Below are 19,296 nucleotides of genomic sequence, written 5' to 3'. Positions count from 1 at the left end.
GCTGGTTTAGTTCACCACTGAACCCCCGCTAACTGCCACTGCACCTCTACACATTCCAAGCACTCAACAATTCTTGACACAGAGAGGAAAGAAGGGACAAGAAATAGATGACTCTGCTAGAGAAGCAACGATCCGAAAAGTCCAGAGTGCCCTGGAAAGATACCTAATATAACTGCCTCATTTAAATATTTGACAAAGGCAACCTAATAAGAGCAAGGATTAGAACTGAAATCCACCTGCATTTCCTATTTAATCACTCATTTATTCATCCATTCACTCACTCAGCAGACATTCTCTGAATGCCTATGACTGCTAGGCTATGTGGCAGATGCCAGGGACAGGAAGATGAGTGACACCTGCCCTCAAGGGTTCACAAAACTGTTTTTGTAAAAGGTGATAAAGTTCTATAGTTGAAACATTATGGGCTGAATTACCACTATAGGAAAGGTCTTGTTTTGAGCACCAAATAATAAACATATAAATGCATTTTTATGGGACAATTTACTCATGTATTAAAGACTGTATTTTCTATTTTTATATGCCTGTTATATATTTTTTAACCACTCATACAATTATGATTACGCCAAGTCAGATTCTAACTCAGACAAAAGTAATCATGATATAGTAAAGTCAAAAGTCACAATAAAGGTCAAGTATTTGTAAACCACAAGAAGAGAATCTTATTTATTTAAAATCATTCTTACCCCTTGGTATAAAAAATGGATGAATTCCCCAAAGGTTATCTATCGCAGTGAATTCTTTGGCTTTGAGTCTGTCATAAATCTTCAATTCGTTTTTCTGATTTTCTGTAAGTCGGACGACCTTGGAAAGTTTCTTGATTAGGAATTTCAGACATTCTTTGCGAGCCAAGAGAGCCGTACCAAACCCAGATGAAGTTACCCCTAAAGGAAGAGGATCGGTCCATCAAACAACAGCAGGGCACCCAGCTTCACAACCACTCAGCAGGAACTCTAGGACGGGCTCCTGAATCACAGCCAAAATACGATTGCTAGTATAAGCAGCCCTAAGAAGGAGTGTGACTCCCCTCTCCCCACAACTGTCACGTCATCAATTCAGCAGCAGCTTATTCAGTAAAGCACTCCAGTCACTCTGTGAGAAATAAGTCTGGAGAAAAGAGTAACTAATACGGTACTTTTAGTCATGTGGGCTGTATTTCTAATTTTCATGGCTGAAAAAACTTAAACATTAAATTTAATAAAATTGTAGTAAGCTTAGAACCAACCACAGGATTCAGGCCCGTGAACTCTGAACGACCGCATTCAGAGGTGCCATGTGACGCTCTTCAGGAGCACAAGCGTTCCCAGCAGCCTTCTTTCTATCATAAGCGCTGCTTCACATTTACTAAATCCCTGGTCTATAAGCAATGAAAAGTTTTCGCGTATCTTTTACACCAATTGCCTCTCAAAAAGAGTAAAAGAACAAGAGAACCACTGTGAGTCTTGGAAATGTTAAAGGCATCTGGCTCAGAGGTCTGGGCTTGCTCCACCTCACAGTCCCCTCTATCCTCACCCCTTGTTCTCACCAGCTAACAGACAACATACCTGAACCTATTCCATCTATGTACACCAGGCAGGCGGCGTGGACAAAAGACGTCACTGTGGAGATGGTCTCCGGCCTTTTCAAAGCAGCTTCCTCCCCCATTGTGTTCATGAAGTTAACCCAGGACAGGATATCTCTGATACTGACCACACACCTTCGGCCAAACTCCTGGTGGGTCAGCCAGTCAGTGAAATCCAGCATCACCTCAGCTATGTCAGCCCCTAAGACACAAGAAAACAAAGGTATTTGCTGTTTGGGAAGACGCCGGACAGGGATTTGCAACCTGGGGCCCACTGATGGTTTAAAAGGGATCTATGTTTCATGAGATTATATGCAAATTTTTGTGAACGTACATTAATACTTTTTCTAAGCAAATGGGGTCCACAGCTTTAATCACATTCCCATAGGGTTCAAGAACACATTCTACCCCTACCAAAACAAACAAACAAACAAAAAAACACCAGAAAGAAAACTTTGAGAATTAAAGTCTAAGAAAGCACCCTGAAAACAGCTCAAAGAAATAAAGTATTCATTTGGTTCGTGTTCAGATATAATTTTGAAGACAAGACACAATGATTTTAGAAAACATACAGATTTATTTATATTTTTAACTGATTCAGTGGAATGGGGATTATCATGATTCCAGTGGCATTTAGTCTAGGTTTTTTGTTTGTTTGGTCCATCTGTTCATCAATCACGATTTAGCAAATCAGAGGATTCACAAATTATGTTTCGTGGTTCAAGTTAATGACTATTCTAATTTTCACAATTTCATATTGTAAAATATTTGTCTGGAAACAAAATACTTAAGTCATACACACACATTCAAAGCAATGACAATCAAATTTAGTAGAGTACTTCATATAACTTCTGAAGTCAATAGTAAACATTTATCTAAAAAGTATGAATACCAAGGAATGCTTTTTAAAAAGAAAATATGATGAGGAATCAGCACTGCTGTAATAAAAGGTAGACTATACAGTAACAGCTTTCAAGCTACACTGCAAACTGGTTAGAAGAAAAATACTAATTACAGAAAAAAACACAAATCTTAAGACAGAACGTAAAATGACAACTCATGGGGGAAAGTCTAGTTAACAAGAGGAAAGAAATTAAATACTGTTTCAAAAGCTAGATGTTAAACATGAGTACCTGGATCCACATTTCAGAGTGGAAAAAATCTGAAGTAAATCAAGGACTTAAGGAAAATGAAATAATTTATCCATTAATAAAGAGAAATTAAATCATGACTATTAAAGAAACAGAAGATCATCAGAGATGAAGTGGATGGGATGGGTTCATATATGTATTTTTGTTTGTTTGTTTTGTTTTTTGCAGTACGCGGGCCTCTCACTGTTGTGGCCTCTCCCGTTGCGGAGCACAGGCTCCAGACGCGCAGGCTCAGCAGCCACGGCTCACAGGCCCAGCCACTCCGCGGCATGTGGGATCTTCCCGGACCGGGGCACGAACCCGCGTCCCCTGCATCGGCAGGCGGACTCCCAACCACTGCGCCACCAGGGAAGCCCCATATATGTATTTTTTAACAACAAATATTGAAGATAACAGAAGAGAGAAACCTACATGATAAATATATTAAGGAATATTATGCAAAAATATACAAATAGCAATGTGTAAAATAATAGTTATTTTTAAATAAACTACAGAGAATGCTCCATTCACTAGTAATAAAAGAAAATGAAATTTTAGAATATCCATTAAATTAATAAGGATAAAATAATAGATTTCATTGTAATTAAAAAGAAAAAAATGACGGGAATTCCCTGGCAGTCCAGTGGTTGGGACTCGACGCTCTCAGTATTGGGGCCTGGGTTCAATCCCTGGTTGGGGAACTAATTAAGCTGCTGGCAGCACTGTGAATGGGGCCAACTTTCTGGAGAGCAATCTGGCCACAACTAATGGGAGCTCGGAAGTTCCTAATTTCTACTTCTAGAAATACAACTCAAAGAAAAGCTCTGAACAATATGTCATTTTAATGAAAAGAGAATGCTTTGAGAAATACTGGTCAATGAGAGTTTGAGAATGGAAAAAGCAGCCCACATGCCCTTCAGAGATCCATTTTTTTTAAATACATCAATTTCATCAATACGTCAAATATAGAAAAGGTTTCATTACAGAATCTTTTTTTGTTATATTATCAATGTATGCATAATACTACTATAGAGATTTGTGAACCAAAAATAATAGAGAAAGTAAGTGGTACCCACAGTGGTATTTATATTTTCATTAAGACGATGCAGTAAATATATCTTAAATACCCTAAATCAATTTAGAATCCATAATAGTTGAAATATTAAATTCAGTGAATCATACATATCCTTAAAGAAAATCTGGGGAAAAGCTATGTCTAGTTTCCTTTTTTTTTTTTTTTGGTGGTGTGCGGCTCGTGGGATCTTTGTTCCCTAACCAGGGATCGAACCTGTGCCCCTCTACGGTGGTAGCATGGAGTCCTAACCACTGGACTGCAAGGGAATTCCCTAATTTCCTGTTTTATATTACACAATTTAAAAAATGTTTTTATGCTGTGCCACCCTGATCCATTTCCAAATGAAAAGACTGATATAAATTATCAAGCCACTTCTCCCTCATGCTCCATGTTCCCTCAGGGTCTCTAATGCCTCCCCAGGGATGTCTGCTGCCATGCAGCCTGGAAAGCATGGAGTAAACAAGCTCCTTAAGGACAAGCCATAAGGCTCAGAGTAAGTCCTAGGGGTCCCAGTGCTTATGCCCTGTGGAGGAACAGTTTGCTCAGTTAAACATGAAAAGCACTGATGATGCAGCAAACGTGGCAGCTTAACAGCAGTTGTATCCTCCGCCATTCTTATCACAATCCAAGTAGCTCAGAAGAGTAAGCAGCCCATATGAGATTCAGAGGTTACTTCCTTGGGCGACCCAGTCCCAACCCAGAGCCGAAAGACAAACCATGCCAGCTTAACAATTTCTGTCTTCTCCTCCTCTTTTTACTTGAATTTTCACCATAAATGCACCAATGCACACAACCAAGGTAACACACAAGTTCTGATTGTGGGCTATAGACCAATATTATTGGACCACCTGGGAACTTGTTAGGAAGGCAAATTCTCATGCCCTACACCAGACCGACTGAATCAGAAGCCCTGGGTGCAGGGCCCTGCAAGCTGTATTTAAACAAGTTGTCCAGGTGAGTTTGGGAATCGCAGGCTTAGTCAATTCTGCACCACTGAGTAGCTGTGATATTGGTGGAGCCAGGGGAACTCCAGCTGTTCAGACAGCACTGTGTACACCCGTGAATACTGAGGTTCAGTAAAGGCCCTTCTTAAAAGGAAGTCTGTGCTCAGGTGACTAAAGAGCCAATCTTTCCTAATATACCACAGATGAGGTTGGGACCCATGCACCTACTCTCCACAGCCATCCTACCTATTTTTGAAGCTGTGCTTTAGCGTGCCTTTAAAAAGCTGAACATATCCATGAACCTCAATCTCAAAGAAGCAGACATCCTTTTATATTCTTTAAGACAGAGAGGCAAAATGATCCAAAAAACTACTTGTATTAGGGTTTGTATTAAGGCTTAGAACCAGATCTAGGTCCTAAATTTAGCCCATTCAATGCCGAGAATATGGGATTAATCAGGGCAATCTAGGCTCAATTTGAAAAAAAAAAAAAAAAAGTATAATAAATGTTCTGGCTCTTACTGGATATTTTAACAATTATTAAATTTAGGTTACAAGTCTATGCGAATTTTTAAAATACTACTCTATTTTCCTTGTGTTTGAAATTTTCATAATAAAAGGAAAATTTAAAATAAAACAAAGTGACAACTACTAAGGAAATGCAGTTTAAAATTCTATGAACATTTTCTAACGGTGGTAATGATTAAAATTTAAACCACATTTCCTTATCTTTAGCCAACAAATATGCCTTATATATAAAGATGGCCGACAGGTGAAACAATCAGAAAGCTAAAACGTAGTAACCCGGTGATGGAAGCAAGGTGAAGAAGGGATACTTCGGTAGAGGGCAACAGGCTAGTATCACGTCTTCTTTAGATCTATTTGTTATCACTTCTCCATAGAACAGGCCATACACACCTACTGCTAAACATGCTATTCCCCTCCCTCCAACACACACACCCACCCCACCGGCACCACCCGAACACTCTCACCTTTATGATCTGTTCTGCCCAGAGACAATCCTGGGCGAAGATTATGGCTGATAATCTGAGTTAAGTCTTCACGGCTTGTGCTCTGAGGGCACCATATTTCTGTAAAACGGTTTCTTAAGGCAGGAGATAGCTACAAAGAACACAAATTCTAATGTGAATTTAATACCTATGAGGAAAGCTAGAAAACAAATCCTTTGAATGAATGCTGGCTGTGAATGTGGCAGGTACCCAATGCTTCTTTTATCACCTCTACTACTGTCTATAATTCACTGAACACCTATTTGTCCAGCTCCTTCCACATGTCATCTCATTATCTCCACCACACTCCCCGAGCTCGTACTACCACCCCTTTCTTTATAATCATGGTAGAGAACTTCAAGGTCTTATAGAGTCTGTGGTGCAAGAAGGATTCAGCCCCCGTAGATGACTTCCAAACCCCAACACTTTCCCCTAAGCAAAGGCCCTTCCCTTTACTTTCCCTTCAGCTACTTGACTGGTGGTTTGGAGAAAATAAACGCTATCTTCCCATGGGGGAGAGCTGTCTGAAGTAGAAGGAGAAAACTTTGATGCGGCTCAAAGGGAGTGAAATTGCAAACAGGTATATATTTACCTCTTGTATGACAAAGAACTGTTTAGTCCTCCAGTCTCAGGGCCTTTGCCCTCAGTCTGGATTCATCCTACCCTCCCCCTAGGTCAGATAACACCCGCTCACAAAAGTTCACCAACGATTTTCTTTTACTGGACAGATCAACTCCATCCTCCGCCTACCTGGCCTAGCACAGCAGGACCAGGAGCAACGCCTGGACCCAGGAGCAGCTCAGCAAAGGCACCAGGGGTTGCATGTGCTGCTCAGCACCATCCCGGCTAAGCAGGATCATGGTTCCAGGATCCCACCTCCCTCTGCAGCAAGGCAGGCAGAACCAAAAGCTATCATTCCCTTTGGTAAAAGCCGGCAATCTGTCTAAAAAAAACTTAAGCTAACCTGACAGGCAAGTTAACACATACAACCTTGAAATCAGATCTTTCTGTGCTATTTCTATGTGCCACAGCGCCTGTTTTCATACCTTGAAACTGTGCTGTATGTTATTTCTTCCCTCCAGTACATTTCCCAAAGCACAGTGATCATCTTTCTTCTTATGCTACTGAGGAAAATCAGGCCCTAAATATCATTTTCACGTTTCAGGCAGCCACCAAGTTACCAAGAACCTTAACTACTTTCACTCCCGATCAACCCATTTCTGCTCATCATCCTGACCTACTACCACACTACCCTTTCCCTAACTTGAACACACCAGGGTCCCACACACAACGCAGACTTCTCCACTGAGAGGCTTCATGAGCCTGGAAGCCGTGGGGCTTGGGGGACCCTCATACCACCTTCTGAACAGAAGAAATCACCCTCACCCTTTCCTTTACCAACAGTCTGAGGGGGACCCACACGAGCCCTGAGGGAACAGATACTCTCCACCTGCAAAACCAGGACAGGATCCTGGCTGTGACTGCTTTTTTGTCACTTTAAGTCATTCATATCACCACTCTCGTGTTTAACAGAGTAGACTCTAGAAGCAGAATGGGAGAATAAACTTCAGTTTCAACTTTTCTCATCCATAAAACTAGCGTAATAACTTCCACACAGAGCTCTCATGAGACTTTGTTACCTTAAGGTATGTAAAAAGCCAGGCAAAGTGACTGAAATTTCAGGCACATACAAAAGTGAGACATCAAATAAGGAAATGTTTTACCTGTCAGAATTATTTTTCAACCTTATAATGGCTCTCTCTGGATTTTTATCTTTTACTCAGTTTTTACCACATGAAATTCCAGACCCATTTTTACATACTGTATTTATGGGTACAGTGAGCTGAGGTCAAAAGGCAGAAAAAAATTATGCTTCAAGAACACAGTTTTACCTCTTTTTTCCCAAAGTCACCCCCGGGGTTCATGGTTGCCAAGATACGGAATTTCTTCCCAGCAGTCAACAGCTCTACCTCATTATCCTTGTCCTCTAGGTTGCCTTTCTCAGCTAATAACAGAGACTTTTCCACTTCGAGGACACTAGAAGAAAAATTGGAGAATGTCAGATTAGAAAAGCCTTCTGTATTCTATTTTGTGGTCTTCAGTGTTCTCAAAAAGGAAAAAAAAAAGTCATCTCCTTTGCTGAGCTTTCACTTTAGTTAATGGTTTCCTGCCACAAACTTCAAAGTGAATAGTTATCCCTATTCCTATGTAGTGGAACAACAGTTCTGATCAAAAGAAAAAGAATTCCTTTTCCCACTTACGTCAAGACACTTGTTTTAAAAAATGGGAGCATAACTTCCCTGGCAGCACAGTGGATAAGACTCCACACTCCCAATGCAGGGGGCCTGGTTTTGATCCCTGGTCAGGGAACTAGATCCCACATGCATGCCGCAGCTAAGAGTTCGCATGCTACAACTAAGGAGACCACGTGCTGCAACTAAGGAGCCGGTGAGCCACAACTAAGACCTGGCACCACCAAATAAATAAATATTTTAAAATAAATTAAATAAAAAATGGGAGCCTAGCATGCAAATGTTCATGGCAGCATTATTCACAGATATAGAAACAACTCAAGTACCAAGAAGAGGTGAATAGATAAAAAAAATATGGTATTATCTACGCAATGAAATACTATGAGGAACAAAAAGGAACACACTAATGATATAGGCTATACCATGGAGGGACCTCAAAACATTGACGCAAAGTTAAAGAAGAGACCACTTATATGAAATCTCCTGAAAAGACAAATCTATACAGACATGAAGTGGATGAGGAGTTGCCTGGAGCAGGAGGTGGCATCAAAGATAAACTGTAAATGCACAGGAGGGATGCTACTGGGATGATAAAAATGTAAACTGAATTGTGGTGGCTGCAAAACTCAGTAAATTTACTAAAACTCGAATTAGGGGACGTCCTGGCGGTCCAGTGGTTAGGACTCTTGGCAATCGCACTGCTGGGGCCCGGGGTTCGATCCCTGGTTGGGGAACTAAGATCCCACAAGCCACGTGGCGTGGTCACCGCCCAACTCCCCAGCCCCCCCCAACACACAAAGAAACAACCCCCGCCCCCAAAAAAAGAAAGAAAGAAAAAAAATAACTTATTGAACTATACATTTAAAACAGGTACACTTCATGATATGTAAATTATACCTCGATAAAGAGAGAAACACAGGTATTCATCAAGATTCACACTGATCTGAGGTTTTCTGTTTTGGGTTTTTTTTTTTTTCTTTTTCTTTTTGACCGGGCAGCTTGTGGGATCTTAGTTCCCCGACCACGAAATGAACCAGGGCCCTTGGCAGTAAAAGCGTGGAGTCCTAACCACTGGACTGCCAAGGAAGTCCCTGTTTCGTTTTTTTCCCCCCAGGTTATTTCCATTTATTTTACTTTTAGTAATATAATTTTTTTCCTATCTCATGACTAAACACCTATTTTGAAGAAACAATGGTTTATTTTTCTAATCAAGTGACCAAGCTGCTGAGTCTTAAGGTCTCAACAAATGCTGCATCTTACTATTTTCATTGCACAACAAGACTTATTTTGATTACTCTAGTAAATAGCAATTTTGCTTCTCCAGTGGTTCTTATTTGCCAGTCAGGACAGATGGCTGGTTCACAAGGCGGCTACTGCTTTGGGGCGGTTTCTGTTAGGTGAGCCCTCATTTCCGGTATCTCATCAGGGATCCGTCAATCAGGACTTATCTACGTGGTTGGCCAAGGCATCCTGCACTGGCTATCAGGGCTTCATTCTGTTGAACAGGATATTCCTGAAATCTCACTGATATCCTTCGTGTCATTTTTAAACATTTCTGGAAGCAATGTTCTGAGCAGGTGAGGTCACTTCAGGCTTTACTTCTCTTGTCCTGAAGTCTTTCACACTGCAAAAAGCAGGTTTACCGTAGGCTTACTGTGTAGGTTTTGAGAAACTTCTTAAACTGTTTTATCTGATCAGATTTCAGTATTTGTGTAGCCATATTCTTTCAGTACGTTCACTAGTCACCTTTTCTGATGCATGAGTTTCCTTTCTGTTCTGGAAAGGCATCTTTGCTTGAATGTCTCCAGCAAAGCCTGATTTCTTACTCAAGCACATGCTCTCACATCCGACACCAGTATGCGGCTAGGGGGCTATGTGGCCAGCCAAGTCTGGTGTGGAGGGTCAGCGTCCTGGTCTGGGGTTTTGAGAGGCCTTACAGCTGTAACATCCAGGATTTTGATTCTAGTTCTTTGAAAAAAAAATTAAGATAATGGCCACATAATTTGCCTTAAAAAAGAATTTTAACTTGGGCTTCTTTGTTTTAGCCCTATCCTCCCATAGTCCCATCTTTCTGATTATTGACAGCTAAACAGAAAAACTAGGTCTCTTAAAGACACTGAGTGCTAAAGCCAAAAAAAGCAATAGCTCATCATCATTTTCAAACATTTACTGAATACAGTGTACCTATGAAGAACATTACTGTGCACAAGAATTAATATCTATAAAATCCAGACCAGCAAAAGCATCAAACACAGGGTAAACCTCTTACGCTCGTGTACCTGTTGAGTCTTTCCAGGACAGAGTCGTCGGCTAGGGAGATCTCATCCAAGAGGAAAAAGCCGTCCTCCTTCATGGCCAGAACCAGAGGCCCATCATGCCACTCAAAGAGTCTTGATGTGTCAATTTCTTCCTACAATTTGGAAAAGAAGAGGGTGAAATTAAAGGGCAGGCGGCTCCACAAGACAATACACACGTAGCTAGTGGGCGTCTGCTGGAGTTGCTCTGCAGAAAACAAAGACTGGAGAACAGGGATGGATCTCGCATAACAGGATGCTTGTGGAGGTCCCTTGTAGACCAGTGAAAATCTGAAGATAAGGTATGTATCAAACCTGTACGCCCCACCAGGAATAAAATCCCACAGTTGACTCTCGCACAGAGCTGACTGCAATTCTTTAAATGAACATGTTATCATTTGCTCAGGACAAACCTTGTCATTTGGCTTCTGTCTCACGGGTCGCAACCCCCCCAAGAAGTCCGACGTCTCCATGTGTAAGTGGCAGTTGACTGAGTATAATTTCTGCTTTGCCAAGGCCGCAAACACTTGACAGATAGTAGTTTTCCCACACCTGTTAAGAGATACACACCAGATTAACAAGGAGCATGAATTCCAAATACACACCCACGAACACCCCAGTCAACAAGAGAGGGGAGCTCTGGCCACAGACACTGCTGGCCAACACAGGGCATCTAGCCAACACAGGGCGCCTGCCCCTTGGCTCAGTGGGCCCTTCCCCAAAACACAGCACCCTACCATGTCTCTTATCCAGAAGGGCACACACTACATGAACTCTACTGAATCGAACTGAACCCTCAAAACGAGTTACTGTCTCCCCACTTTACCCAGTGTCTCCAACCAGCAGCACTGGTTCACCGAATTCCAACGCCCTTCCCACCAGCATCGCCAGTCTCCGCATGCCCTTGGTCCACACGACGTGGCTGAATTTAGCCTCCAATGTGGATATCTGAGTAGACAATTTACCTATCAAAGGCAGAGTACATATTTAGGTTCTAATATGAATACAACTCAATTTATTCTCCTCTGGATGTGATGGCCTACTCACTCAGCAATTTTAGGAGATTTTCTTTGGAGAAGAGGGATTGAGGACACAATTTTTTCTTGAAATGTTTTTCAAGGACTTCTTGAATCACATCAACCTCCTCCTGCTTCCTGACTCGGCCTGCCAGAAGCATAAAACCTTGAAAGAAAAAAAAAAAGGAACCGTCAAGTGTCAATACCAAGGGACACTGATACTATGGAGCATTAGCTGCTGGGAAGAGGAAACCCGAAGAACTACTTTGGAAAACCAGGAGAACTTACTACAACTAACGATATGCCTGCCCTCTGCCTTGGCAACATGACTTCTAGGTAATCCAACACAAATGAACTCACGTGCACCAAATGACACTCAGGAATGTTCAGAGCAGCTTTTCTTTCGAATAGCTAAACAGCAGAAATGACCCAAATGTCCATCAACAAGAGAACAGACAAACATATCACGGTATCTCCCATACAATGGGTTACAACACAGTAATAATTTAAAAGGAATGAAGTCCTGATGTACAAAACAGCATGGCTGAATCTCACATTAGATTGAGTGAAAAGAAGCCAGACACAAGAGTACATACTGCATGATACTATTTAGATGAAGCACAAGCTCAGGCAGAATCCATCACTGGTGACAGATGTCAGAGCAGCGATTATCTATCTCTAGGAGTTAAGGCTGGCAAGAGCCATGAAGGAATCTTCTGAGGTACTGGAAATATCCTAAATCTTTCCCGAGGTGGTGATTTACCTGGGTACCCACATATGTAAAAATACATTAAGCTGCACATGAAATAACAGAGCACTTTACCCCCTTTACTGTTACATTTTATGTTATACCTCGATAAAGAAAGTTTAAAAAAGGGGCTCCTCCCTGTACTCTTTCCCAGCGAAGAGAAAATGTAACTCTCATGGGTTAGTTTCATTTCCTCCCCACGCTTAGTAGCCACCCTGGTAAGGACTCATCAAGACTTTTCAATTCAGAAGGTTCAGAAAGGCTTTCTACGCTAGCACAGAGAGGAACATACAAATTCTTCCCATTGATTAAACCAAAGTGAACAAACCTGAGTCTCAGATGACGTAACTACCTTGGCTCAGAACTCTGGTATTATCCAACCCGTCAGTTTTCTGTACGTCTCTAAGGCGCAAACATAACTCTCCATGGTCACCACAATGCAGATAAAAGGTGCTCAAAGACCCCCACCAACCACCTGCCTAAACTCCTAAAGGCGTTATGTCCATATCCTGACTCCCACAGGCAGCCACCTGAAGCTAAGAGTGAGAAAACCTTAGCAACCAAAACATAACAGCACAGAGACCTGCAGAAATAGGACCACTTACAACATCAGTCAGGACTTGAGGGAGAACGGCTCTGTTCCTGCAATGCCTAGTAAAATATATATACTGACGACAATTTGGGCAAGATTTGTTGTAATAACACAGCATGCAATCTGCCCTAAGTCCACAGTTAGAGAGCATGTGCTGAGAGCATACCATCGTTGGCTAAGTGCTGCAACCAGTCATACTCTTTCTCCGTCTGCTCAGCCAATCTGTATCGCTCAGCCCATCGGAACAGATCACGGAGGGTGATGAAGCCTTGCTTTCCAGCAAACACTGAAGAACCTCTGCGATAGGACTATTAAAGGACGAAAACAAATGAAAAAGGGCAATGGCAAGCGTACAGTACAACTTATACAAAATTCCTGACAAATTTAAGCTCCCATAAAAATGATTCATTCCACTAAGATTAATTTTTCTTAAATGTAAAGGGACTGCAGGGCTTCCCTGGTGGCGCAGTGGTTGAGAGTCCACCTGCCGATGTAGGGGACGTGAGTTCGTGCTCCGGTCCGGGAGGATCCCGCATGCCGCGGAGCGGCTGGGCCCGTGAGCCATGGCCGCTGGGCCTGAGCGTCCGGAGCCTGTGCTCCATGGCGGGAGAGGCCACAGCGGTGAGAGGCCCGGGTACCACCAAAAAAAAAAAAAGAAAAAAAGTAAAGGGACTGCAATCATTTGAAGATACATGTTCAAACCCATGTGTAAGTAAAGAACATAACAAATAATGGAATTCCATCTCATATAACACACAGAAAACAATTACGAATAATAATACAAATAGTGGCAAACACGCAGGAAAATTAATCCCACAGTGTGGGACCACAGTAGTAAGAGTGGCAATTATTAGCTTTCTAGGAAGTAATTTAACAGTGTATAATTCTGATAAAAACCACTTTTAACCCCATAAAATAACTGGGATATTCTTGGGACTTCCCTGGTGGTGCAGTGGTTAAGACTCCACGCTCCCAATGCAGGGGGTCCAGGTTCAATCCCTGGTCAGGGAACTAGATCTCAGATGCATGCCGCAACTAAGAGTTTTTGCATGCCACAACTAAGGAGTCCACAAGCCGCAACTAAGGAGCCCACGACTGCAACTGAGGAGCCCATCTGCCGCAACAAATAAATAAATAAATAAATGACGAGTAAGTTCTGGGAAATCTTTAGGAAAAAAGGGGGGGGGGGAATATTCTTAAAAAAAAAAAAACAAACTGTAGCTTTGTAGAACTGAAAATTATGTCCATTCAAGGATTACACCCATTTAAAAAACAAAAATTGCAGTTTGTTGATGCCAAATTCCAACCTAAGTAAAATGTTCCATATTATCCACAAGTAGGGAACTGTCATCACATATAATTATCAGAAAAATGTTAACATGGTATTAAATTGCCAATTTACAACACAAAACCAAAAACTGGATATTAATGGAATGAGTTTTAAAGATAAGATCCTTACTCTGAAAAAAATAATAAATGGGTGGATGGGCTGTTTCTACCCCAGGGAGCCTCAGATTCTGATCACCAAATCTAATCAACACAGTCCATTTGAAGCTAAGTGATGGAGAGATGGAATACCTGAAGCTCCAGCATGACTTTAACCAACTTGCTGCAGTAGGAGGGTGGCAAGCTACACCGCTTGTGCAAGATTGTTTCCAACTCAGAACTAGGCAGTTCATCAAAGTGCAATTCCACAAATCGATTCCTGAAGGCTCTAGAAAGCATCTGGGAAACGCACAGAAACAACATGATACAAAGGACCTTTTCATTTAATTTCCAAAATGTATGCTCTGCTATTCACCACAAAAAGAAAAATCCTTCAACAGAGGTAAAAACATCTCAGTCTTACCAAGACGACTTTTCTACTCGATTCGGTAACAAGCAGGAGTAAGGGGGCAAATGCTACACACCTTTCTGCCTCCGTAAAGTCCTGGGGGATTCTGGGTAGCAAAAAGCATGAAGCGAGGATGTGCTTTAACAACTTCTTGTGTTTCTGTTATGAGCAATTCACGGTTATCATCCAACAGTCTGTTCAATGCCTCTAGCACATCGGTAGGGGCCAAATTTAACTCATCTAAAATAATCCAATAGCCCTTTCTCATAGCATCAATAAGAACACCTTAGAGGAAATACATACTGAAAATTAGTGCATAAATTAGTCCAAAGTTTTTTTTTAAATGTTACATACAAATCAACAAATCCTAGATTATCATTAAATTTCAAAGCAAATTATTCTCTGCAGCTAGTCATGTCCCCAAATAATTTGTGGTTGTGAGTATCAAGGAAGCATAATTTTCAATTAAACGTACTCCGTTTTATTTTTTATTATTTTTTATTTTTTTTTGCGGTACGCGGACCTCTCACTGTTGTGGCCTCTCCCATTGCGGAGCACAGGCTCCGGACACACAGGCTCAGCGGCCATGGCTCACGGGCCCAGCCACTCCACAGCATGTGGGATCTTCCCAGACCGGGGCATGAACCCATGTTCCCTGCATCAGCAGGCAGACCCTCAACCACTGCGCCACCAGGGAAGGCCACTCCTTTTTATTTTGCACAAAGGGGGAGCCAAAGCTGATGAATATCACATTTACAACTTACTTTTTCCCCTGAAGTCTACTTTCATTTAAGTCACCACATTCTCATCTATTCTCAGCTTCCCTCTGTTCAATGCTTACCCCTCTTCTGATTCTCTAGGAAATGACGTAGTTCAACGGCACTCTTCAAAACTAGGCCCCAGGACTTCCCTGGTGGTGCAGAGGCTAAGAATCCACCTGCCAAGGCAGGGGACACAGGTTCCATCCCTGGTCTGGGAAGATCCCACATGCCACGGAGCAACTAAGCCCACGTGCCACAACTACTGAAGCCCATGCACCTAGAGCCCGTGCTCCACAACGAGAAGCTACCGCAAAATGAGAAGCCCGCGCACCACAATGAAGAGTAGCCTCCGCAACTAGAGAAAGCCCGCGTGCAGCAACGAAGACCCAACACAGCCAAAAATTAATTAATTAATTAATTTTTTAAAAAGCAAAGAAAACCTAGGCCCCAGTCCTGTGTACAGCCAACAAGATTAGTCTGGCTCAAAGGAAGCTGGGGCCCTAACCATCACCCTTTAACCATCACATAGCTCAGGGAGAAAGAAAAAACAGCTATTATGGCGTCCATCCTGTGCCTCAACTAGAAAGGATGAAGACTGTTTGAGGAGACCCAAGGAATAGAATTACAACCTTACCTTCTTTAAACATGAGCTTCCCTGAGGAGTCGGATGTGTAACAACCAATGTACTCCTGAATATCTGTGTGCTCGTGGTTGTTAATACGCACACAGTGGTTACCAGTAGCTGCGGCCAACCACCGTATCAGGCTTGTTTTACCCACTGATGTCTCTCCCTGAATCAGCACTGGGTATGTTCTTTAAAGGATCAGCCAATAAAGCAATTAAAAAGAGAAAAAAAAAAAGACAGAAACCAGAATTAAATCATGTAGTATTTAAAAAAGAACAACTATAACATTTAACATCTTCATAAGAGAACATTTTTATATACCTATGCACTACTAATGGAACGTTTCTTAAGCCCTGAGAAGTTTCTATGTAAAAATGGTTCCTCAGGGGCTTCCCTGGTGGTGCAGTGGTTGAGAGTCCGCCTGCCGATGCAGGGGACACGGGTTCGTGCCCCGGTCCGGGAGGAGCCCACATGCCGTGAGCCATGGCCGCTGAGCCTGTGCGTCCGGAGCCTGTGCTCCGCAACGGGAGGGGCCACAACAGTGAGAGGCCCGCGTACCGCAAAAAAAAAGGTTCCTCAGAAACTACCGAGGAAAGTAATTCCAGCCTCTCTTGCACTAGTGAGAAACAGTAAGCGGGAGTAACTGTTACTCACTGAACAAGTAATGGGTAATGAGTATCCATCAGCAAAATACTAAAAAGCAACCTTAATGATGGCCAAAATAATCTGTGTCCATATTGCTCCCACCAAAGGTACAACTAGAAACGATGTTTTGTGTCTGGAGAAAAGTGACAGGATTGACTTAGAAAATAATTATTCACTCAGCCAATGATAACAATAGAGCCCTTTGAAAGTTCAGCAAGTAGGACTAGACTTTCAGCAATGCCTATGCTGGTAAGACAACAGAGCAGTGTTAGAAAAGGTCCACACACCCTGCAGAGACCACTCGGACTATGTCTCTCAGGTTCAGCTTAACGGAAGACGTGAGGATGTATGTCTCATCTATTGTAGGTTCCTTGTCTCCCACCGAAATCCAGTAGCCTTCCACCTGGATAAGCCGACCTCCTTTTGGTTCTGGAATAGGCTGAAAGACACAAGAGTTAGAGAAATAACCCACAGACCCACGACAACTATGGCTTTCAGAGAGGGGTGTAAAGTGGGAAAAAACTGTCACCAAGAATGCTGCTTGTTCTGGATGCTTTCAACATTAAAACCCACAAATGAACATGAAAAAAAATTACTTTGAGGAAGGAGAACAAAATGGCGACATGCACTGGTTTTAAAATTCAGGTGGGGTTAGGTAGATATGGGGGAAAACTTGAATGAAAATAATTTCTCAGATAGTTTATGACTCAGTTCTCTTCTCTCATCTACCAAACATCCCACTCTAAGTATTTTGGTCAAAAACATGTATTTCATATAAACCACATTCCCAAAACATAGCCAGTGTTGTATTGGGGCGGGGAGGGGGGGCGCTATGCACTGCTATGTTCTGGATCCCCTAGAAGACATTAAAAATAAAAGCAACCCTCCAGAGAAACTAATCTCTTAAGGATAATACTGTAGATGATGGCATAACCTTTTGAAGGTATGGTGGAAGTTAAGTTGATTTATACAAAACTGCCATTTTTATAGATCAAAAATGGTCAAATGGTGGTCAGATACATAGCTATAGAAAAGTGCTCTTCTAGAGCATTTAGCCCCCTGACTTGAAGCCACAGTTGTAGGCACTGCTTTTAAGGACTTCTCAGTTGGGTAGAAGAGCAGTGAGAAAAAAGAACTGTTAAGCCACCATCATATATAAGCATGAGGAAAGCATACAAAAAAATAAGTGGAGGGGAATGGTAATGCGATAATAATCGAAGCAAGCTTGAGTCTTTTCTCAGCGTTGTCACAGTTTACCAAAAGTATATATTCATGTGTTACTTGTATAATTTTTTAAAAGGCAAAAACATTGAATCCAAAGTACCCACAATCCCAATGGCTCTTTCTTCCTAAAGAGCAAGCAATAGACAAGTCAGTTTGTGAGCCAGTTTCTCTCAGCCTCTTTCAATCCCATGTTATTCTGTGATTTCCTCTGTCAAACTGAAACGGTTTTGTGTATAATAGAAACAAGAAAAGGAAAGGGGAAAAAAAAGCCCAACCATCAATCAGAAGGGGGGTGTGCAGATAAACTGTGGCACAAGCTTCCAATGAAATGCTATGTGACAATTAGAAAGCACGTCACTCACAGTGATCTGTGGTACAGACATAAAAATATATCCAGGATATAGTTAGGTTAAGAAAGGAAACTACAGAACATTCTTATGAGACAGTTTCATTTATATTACTTATATTACATATATATACAGGCAGACCTTGGAGATTTTCCAGATTTGATTCCAGACTATGGCAATAAAGCAAATATCACAATAAAGCCAATACGGCAATAAAGCCAGTCACACAAATTTTTTGGTTTCTCAATGCATATGAAAGTTATGTTTACACTGTACTACAATCTATTAGGTGTGCAATAACATGTCTAACAAAGATGTACGTATTTTAAAATGCTTTATTGCTAAAAATGCTAACCATCACTGACAACATAGGGTTGCCACAGACCTTCAATTTGTAAAAAACTGCAGCATCTACTAAGTGCAATAAAGCAAACTGCAACAAAGTGAGGTATGCCTGTATTAGAATTTACCTTGATAAATCTACACACACACATATATTAGAATTTGAATATATAAAAGATTTTTTAACTTTTAAATATATATATATGTACACACACACACGATTTAGATGGAAAGGACTAACTATAGGGTTTAAATCTCCAAAGATCAGGATTATCAGGAATTTTCACCACCTATGTTAAAATTTTGTGGAACAAACTGACAACTTTTATAATTAGAAACAAGTTTTGCAAAAAAACCAAAACCAAAATCAAAACAGCTAACAATTTGATATTTCAGCCTTTAAGTCAAAAATCAAAAAAGAACCTACCTGCTTCAGCAGACTTTTAACATTGCCAGAAACAATGTGCTGACAGATGAGCTTCTGAACTATTGGGTGCGATGCCCTGTCAAGCTGTGTTAAGAAACCCAAACAAAAGCCCTAGAGAAAACACAAATACGTGTAACACTATTTATCCTTCTGCAATAACAGGCCAACTTATTTCAGAAACAAAATTCAACCTCTCGGGTGGTGCTGGTGCCCAGAACAACTTTTTTTTTTTTAAAGAATATATTTTTTATTATTTATTTTACTTTATTTTAATTAATTAATTAATTAATTTATTGGCTGCGTTGGGTCTTCGTTGCTGTGTGCAGCCTTTCTCTAGTTGCGGCGAGCGAGGCCTATTCTTCGTTGCAATGCGTGGGCTTCTCATTGTGGGGGCTTCTCTTGTTGCGGAGCACGGGCTTTAGATGCGTGGGCTTCAGTAGTTGTGGCTCGCA

At 41.5% G+C, this 19,296-nt stretch overlaps 1 protein-coding gene and 1 pseudogene across 1 annotated transcript in view; both read right to left on the bottom strand.

Moving 5' to 3' along the window:
- The window catches only part of MDN1 (midasin AAA ATPase 1), a 155,197-nt gene that overhangs the window by 81,723 nt on the left and 54,178 nt on the right, over positions 1-19,296 (bottom strand). The window contains exons 22-35 of the mRNA XM_060030232.1: positions 18,845-18,955; positions 16,792-16,943; positions 15,869-16,047; positions 14,550-14,758; positions 14,218-14,364; positions 12,806-12,947; positions 11,331-11,465; positions 11,110-11,248; positions 10,697-10,835; positions 10,269-10,399; positions 7,630-7,774; positions 5,720-5,849; positions 1,563-1,781; positions 705-902 (exon numbers count right to left, since the gene is read on the bottom strand). Coding sequence (XP_059886215.1) covers positions 705-902; positions 1,563-1,781; positions 5,720-5,849; positions 7,630-7,774; positions 10,269-10,399; positions 10,697-10,835; positions 11,110-11,248; positions 11,331-11,465; positions 12,806-12,947; positions 14,218-14,364; positions 14,550-14,758; positions 15,869-16,047; positions 16,792-16,943; positions 18,845-18,955 — 2,176 coding nt within the window. The remainder of the gene's footprint in view (positions 1-704; positions 903-1,562; positions 1,782-5,719; positions 5,850-7,629; positions 7,775-10,268; positions 10,400-10,696; positions 10,836-11,109; positions 11,249-11,330; positions 11,466-12,805; positions 12,948-14,217; positions 14,365-14,549; positions 14,759-15,868; positions 16,048-16,791; positions 16,944-18,844; positions 18,956-19,296) is intronic.
- LOC132437350 (mitochondrial import inner membrane translocase subunit Tim9 pseudogene) lies at positions 9,309-9,709 on the bottom strand (annotated as a pseudogene).

The sequence above is a fragment of the Delphinus delphis genome, chromosome 14 (genome assembly GCF_949987515.2).
Source record: "Delphinus delphis chromosome 14, mDelDel1.2, whole genome shotgun sequence".
NCBI lineage: Eukaryota > Metazoa > Chordata > Mammalia > Artiodactyla > Delphinidae > Delphinus > Delphinus delphis.
The sequence above is the reverse complement of the archived record's forward strand: the minus strand, read 5'-3'. Positions and strand labels throughout refer to the sequence as shown.